The sequence below is a fragment of the Sphaerodactylus townsendi genome, linkage group LG01, assembly GCF_021028975.2.
Source record: "Sphaerodactylus townsendi isolate TG3544 linkage group LG01, MPM_Stown_v2.3, whole genome shotgun sequence".
NCBI lineage: Eukaryota > Metazoa > Chordata > Lepidosauria > Squamata > Sphaerodactylidae > Sphaerodactylus > Sphaerodactylus townsendi.
The window spans coordinates 15,213,615-15,220,087 of NC_059425.1; the positions used below are offsets into that span (position 1 = coordinate 15,213,615).

General features: G+C 50.5%; 1 protein-coding gene across 1 annotated transcript in view; it reads left to right on the forward strand.

Moving 5' to 3' along the window:
* LOC125436696 (NACHT, LRR and PYD domains-containing protein 3-like) overlaps positions 1-4,935 on the forward strand; it is a 24,228-nt gene extending 19,293 nt beyond the window's left edge. The window contains exons 9-10 of the mRNA XM_048503919.1: positions 1,861-1,972; positions 4,703-4,935. Coding sequence (XP_048359876.1) covers positions 1,861-1,972; positions 4,703-4,935 — 345 coding nt within the window. The remainder of the gene's footprint in view (positions 1-1,860; positions 1,973-4,702) is intronic.
* Positions 4,936-6,473: the final 1,538 nt, after the last annotated feature.

Below are 6,473 nucleotides of genomic sequence, written 5' to 3' on the forward strand. Positions count from 1 at the left end.
ATTCAGATGGCCTCACCTTTTCACCTCACAGTATATATACTCCACTTGCTTTCCATTCCTACCATCAGATGAAGAAGAAGAAGAAGAGTTTGGATTTATATCCCCCCTTTTCTCTCCTGCAGGAGACTCAAAGGGGCTGACAATCTCCTTGCCCTTCCCCCCTCACAACAAACACCCAGTGAGGTAGGTGGGGCTGAGAGAGCTCCGAGAAGCTGTGACTAGCCCAAGGTCACCCAGCTGGCGTGTGTGGGAGTGCACAGGCTAATCTGAATTCCCCAGGGAAGCCTCCACAGCTCAGGCGGCAGAGCTGGGAATCAAACCCGGTTCCTCCAGATTGGATACACGAGCTCTTAACCTCCTACGCCACTGCTGCTCCTCTGAAGATGCCTCCTCTGCTGCTCCTCTGAAGATCCTCTGAAGACGCCAGCCACAGATGCAGGCGAAACGTCAGGAGAGAATGCTGCTAGAACACGGCCGTACAGCCCGGAAACCACACAGCACCCCAGTTCCTTCTTGTTGCCACCTGGAAATTCCCCATTATTCACATACAAAGCCTGGCTCACAAAAAGATACTGGAGCCGGCCAAGGCCTTGATTAGCTGATAATGCTTCTGCCTTATCTAAGGTAAGCCATGGAAATACGCTCCTAAAAGTACCCCACTGGTTCTAAATAGAGTGCCTGTTCTCTCAGACCTCCTCATATTTTCATAGCTGATTCATTCCTCATTTCCCTTTTGACCTATAATTCTGAGGCCAAAGAGTTTGTGGCAGCCTCATCCAAGATTTGGGAAACAGGAACTTAACCAATTCTGCCATCTGGTTTCCAAACACTCAGTCCTGTGATTGTGAAGTGGCAGTGGTGTACCTAGGCAAACTGGAGCCCTGGGCAAAACCTGAGTTTGATGCCCCCCCCATGGGTGGCCACCCTCCCCCACCATGACCAAACAATGATTTTTTCCACCAGGTCGTTTCAAAGTCACCATCACATTATAGGACATGCCCCAACTCACAAATCTGAACACAGCAGGGGGTGCCTGCTGTCAGGGGTGTGATTATTAAGATAGCAGCACCAAAATTTCAGAGTATCTTCGTGAGTCCCTACTGATGATACCACCCAGGTTTGGTGAGGTTTGGTTCAGGGGGTCCAAAGTTATGGACCCTCAAAGGTGTAGCCCCCATCTCCTATTAACTCCCATTGGAAACAATGGGGGATGGGGCACTCCCTTTGGGAGTCCATAACTTTGGACTCCCTAAACCAAACCTCACCCAACCTGGGTGATATCATCAGGATAGTCTCCTGAAAACTCCCTGAAATTGTGGTGCTGCTAGCCTAAAAACTGCATCCCCTGCAGGCCTAAAACGGAAAAAACACTGAAAATACAAAACAATCCCACAAACGAAGCTGCATTTTTGGCGCCCACCACAAGGGGGCACCCTGGGCAACTGCCCACTTTGCCCAATGGGAGGAACGCCTCTGTGAAGTGGTTTTCCTGGACCCAGTGCACCTGGGGTGAGCAATCTGAATTTAGGAAGAGGGCTTTAATGGAACAAGAGTTTTCGATGGATACCCCTCCCCCTTTTCTCAAAGCTCCTTACAAGCTCCTTTCCCTTCCTCTCCCCACAACAGACACCTTGTGAGGTAGGTGGGGCTGAGAGAGTTCGGAGAGAACGGTGACTAGCCCAAGGTCACCCAGCAGGAATGTAGGAGTGCAGAAACACATCTGGTTCACCAGATAAGCCTCTGCCACTCAGGTGGGGGAGTGGGGAATCAAACCCGGTTCTCCAGATTAGAATCCACCCGCTCTTAGCCACTACATCACACTGGCTTTCTTGGAAAGCCCTTTCCCTCTGTTTTGGATAGTTCCACCAGAGAAGACATCCTTCTGCTGCACCAGTCTTGGCCGCTCTGTCTAGCAGCCACTCTGCAGGGTTTCAAGCTGAGGTCTTTCACATCACCCACTACCTGGTCTTTTGTAAGTAAAGGTACTACCAGGGATTGAACCTGGAACTTCCTGCATGGCAAGCAGATGCTCCACCACTGAGCCAAGGCCCTCTTCATGACGCTAGGTAGGTGCCATCACGGACCACTGGAAGTTCGCAAAGAAAGCACGTGAAAATATTGGCAATGTCTGTCCTTTTCAAGTCGAATCCCTCATATGAAGAAGAAGAGTTGGATGTATATCCCCCCTTTCTCTCCTGTAAGGAGACTCAAAGGGGCTTACAATCTCCTTGCCCTTCCCTCCCCAAAACGAACACCCCATGAGGTGGGTGGGGCTGAGAGAGCTCCAAAGAACTGCGACTAGCCCAAGGTCACCCACCTGGCATGTGTTGGGAGTGCACAAGCTAATCTGGTTCCCCCGATAAGCCTCCACAGCTCAGGTGGCAGAGCGGGGAATCAAACCTGGTTCCTCCAGATTAGAGTGCACCTGCTCTTAACCACTACTCCGCGCTGAGATTGCATGGATGGTTTGTTCATAGATCGAAACTAGTGGCATTCTGTAAGGTTTGGCATCAATAGGGTCTCATGCAGCACAGCAGCTGGGAGCGCTTGTTTGCCTCTTCCCAAGTGGGCCAGTTCCAGGACACCCACTTGGGTGGGGGGGCAATCAAAAGGACAACGGCACAAGACCCCATGAGGGGGTCAGCTTGCTGTCAGGCACTGGGGCAGGCACAATCTATGCTGCTGCCCAGCTGGAGACCTTACCCTACTGCACGACAATGCACAGGCAACTACAACATCTATAAAGTATGGGCAATCCAATTTAGAATACTCAACACAAACGGGGCTGAGAAGGAGGGCAGAATGCTAAAACAAAAAACCTACTTCCTATGTTTCTCCACATTTATATGCATGTTTCCCCCCGTTTCGGTGGGTTGATTTGTGTATCTAATCTGGAGGAACCGGGTTTGATTCCCAGCTCTGCCGCCTGAGCTGTGGAGGCTTATCTGGGGGATTCAGATTAGCCTGTACACTCCCACACACACCAGCTGGGTGACCTTGGGCTAGTCACAGCTTCTTGGAGCTCTCTCAGCCCCACCCACCTCACAGGGTGTTTGTTGTGAGGGGGGAAGGGCAAGGAGATTGTAAGCCCCTTTGAGTCTCCTGCAGGAGAGAAAGGGGGGATATAAATCCAAACTCTTCTTCTTCTTCTGAATGGAGTGTGTGGGATCAGCAATTGCCACAGGATGGCAGAAGGAGTTTGAACCTGGGTCTCTCCGGTATGACACTCTAACCCAGGGGTTTGCAACCTGCGGCTCTGGAGCCGCATGCGGCTCTTTCATCCTTATACTGTGCCTCCGCGTGGCCTGGAGATCGGAGGGTAGCGTGGGAGTGTCCCTCCAGCCCTCTAGAGCAGTGCTGGAAGGAAAGGTGAGTGGAGGGGCCGAACTGGAGGCGGCTCTGTGCGTGAGGGCGCCGCTCTTTGCGTCCCCTCCACTCACCTCTCCTTCCAGCGCTGCTCTGGGGGGCTGGAGGGACATGTCCATGCTGCCCTCCAGCCCCTGGAGGTCAGAAGGTAGCGTGGGTGTGTCCCTCCAGAGCAGCCACCATTCCCCCTTTGCCATCCCCACAGTCATCACCCTCCCTCTGCCCCATGGAGCAGGCAGCTGCCTGCTCCATCAGGCAGAGGGGGTTTCCCTGCCCAGCACTGGAAGGAAAGGTGAGTGGAGGGGCTGAACCGGAGGCAGCTCCATGCAAAGCTGCCTCTCCAGCTCAGTAGATCTTCGGGCCCGTGGAAAACGGGTCCGAATGGCTCTTTGGGTGGTAAAGGTTACTGACCCCTGCTCCAACCCCAGTGGAACATCTCTGTCTTACAGGCTCTGCAGAGTTGTGTAAGATCCCACAGGGCTCATTATAAAACGAGAAGAAGAGTTTGGATTCATACCCTGCTTTTCTCTCCTGTAAAGAATCTCAAAGCGGCTTACAAACTCCTTTGCTTCCCTTCCCCACCTCAGACCCCTTGTGAGGCAGGTGGGGCTGAGAGAGTTCTGAAAGAACTGTGACAGGCCCAAAGTCACCCAGCGGGTTTCGTGTGGAGGAGAAAGGAATTGAACCCGGTTCCCAGATTGAGGTTCATTGTTCAGGTGGAGGAGTGGGGGATCAAACCCAGTTCTCCAGATCAGAATCCAGTGCTCTTAACCACTTACACCACCCTGGTTCTCCATGAATCTGGAAACGAGAAGTATGTGGAGAATCTGGCTGGTTCGTCTGTCTTTCTTTCTTTCTTTCTTTCTTTCTTTCTTTCTTTCTTTCTTTCTTTCTTTCTTTCTTTCTTTCTTTCTTTCTTTCTTTCTGCTACCAAGTCACAGCTGATTTATGGCGGCCCCAGGGGGGTTTTCTTTTAAAAGATCTTTATTTCTACCCAGAAACACTTTGACAACAAAAGACAATTACAGAGATCACACATATAGATAGGTACGTTTATTGTAGGGACTTCCAATTTCCCCTGGGTTGAGTATTAGTTGTGAACAAGTAACCCTCTTGGTCCTTAACCACTGCACTCTTCTCGGTTAAAGCCTCATGGGGTTTTCAAGGAAAAAGACCCTCGGGGTGGTTTGTTTCTGCCTAACTCTGCGTCAAACCTCTGGTGTTCCTTGAAATCCTGCCGGGCAAATACCAGCCAGGACCAACCCTGCTAGCTTCTGAGATCTGAAGAGGTCAGGCTGACCTGGGGCTATCCCAGTCGAGTCCGGTTTTTCCAAAGGTTGTCTTTCCTTGGTGGAATTTCTGGTTGTCATTGAGTTTGCAGAGCGAAGATATTTGTTCGCGTTCCTCAGGAACAAGGTGCGAGGAATGTCTCCCGGAGCCAAACGACAAGAGCCTCCAGTCGGGTCACCGCCCCGCCTGGCTTCCAAGTTCAGCGCCCCGGCTGAGGAGCTGACTCTCTCCTTGCCAGGAGGTCATGTGAGGCACCTAATCTGCTTCCCCGCAGCCTGACAGCATAAAAGCCGCCGCTGTGGTGGCGCGCCTCTTCTGCAACCTCTGGGCTGTCTTCTGTTCCACTGACCTCAAAAGCCAAGGACCGGTGGCTGAGTTTGACACAGGTTAGCAGGGTTGAAGTGGGGTGGTGGGGGTGGGGGTTGAAAGTATACAGACTCCTTGTTTTCATGCTGTCTGACAGTGACTCCTTCAATATGCTAACCTTCACTGAAACTTTTGCCCTCATCAAAGAGAGGCTGTTAGCAATGGACTATCAACAACTGCAGAGCTTGGCAAATAAATCTTGTTCACCAACAAATATGTCAATTCCTTTCACGCAGGGATACCCAGCCTATTATATTACAGCGCTCACAAGCCCCATGCACAGGAGAGCCTATATGCTGGCTAGATTTAACATCGTGCCATCTCCGCTACATAGAGGAAGACTTAAAGGTCTCCCAAGCGATAAAAGGTTCTGTACCTGTAGCATAGGACAGCTGGATTCCATCCCACATATTCTCCTGAACTGCTTATTACACCAAGAACTCCGATCCAGTCTGTTATCCCAAGCTATAGACTCTATGATTGATTATACGGAATCAGATAAAGTAGTTATGCTTTTAAATTGCCAGGATTTTCATTGTTGCCTTATAGTGGCAAAGTTTTTGTCAGAAGTTTGTAAACTGACTGTATGACAAACGCGAAGTTTTTTATTATTCACTTTTTAACTGGAACTGTGTTTTTATATTATCGTGTATATGCCAATAAAGGCTTATTGAATTGAAAGTTTTCATGCTGTCCCTTGGGTGGGTTGAGAGCCAGCGTGGTGTAGTGGTTAAGAGCAAGTGTGCTCTAATCTGGAGAACTGGGTTTGAGTTCCCGCTCTGCCACATGAGCTGTGGAGGCTTCTCTGGTGAACTAGATGAGCTTGTGCACTCCAGCTGGGTGACCTTGGGTGTCACAGTTCTTCGGAGCTCTTTCAGCCCCACCCAACTCACAGGGATATCGAAGAGATAGAAAAGGTGCAGAGAAGGGCAACGAGGATGATTGAGGGACCGGAGCACCTTCCTTGTGAGGAGAGGCTGCAGCATTTGGAACTCTTTAGTTTGGAGGGGAGACATCTGAGGGGGGATATGATTGCAGTCTATAAAATTATGCATGGGGTAGAAAATGTCGACAGATAAATTTTTCTCTCTTTCTCACAATACTAGAACCAGGGGGCATTCATTGAAAATGCTGGGGGGGGGGGGGGATTAGAACTAATAAAAGAAAACATTTATTCACGCAACATGTGATTGGTGTTTGGAATATGCTGCCACAGGAGGTGGTGATGGCCACTAACCTGGCTAGCTTTTAAAAAGGGCTTGGACAGATTTATGGAGGAGAAGTCGATCTATGGCTACCAATCTTGATCCTCCTTGATCTGAGATTGCAAATGCCTTAGCAGACCAGGTGCTCGGGAGCAGCAGCAGCAGCAGCAGAAGGCCATTGCTTTCACATCGTGCATGTGAGCTCCCAAAGGCACCTGGTGGGCCACCACGAGTAGCAGAGAGCTG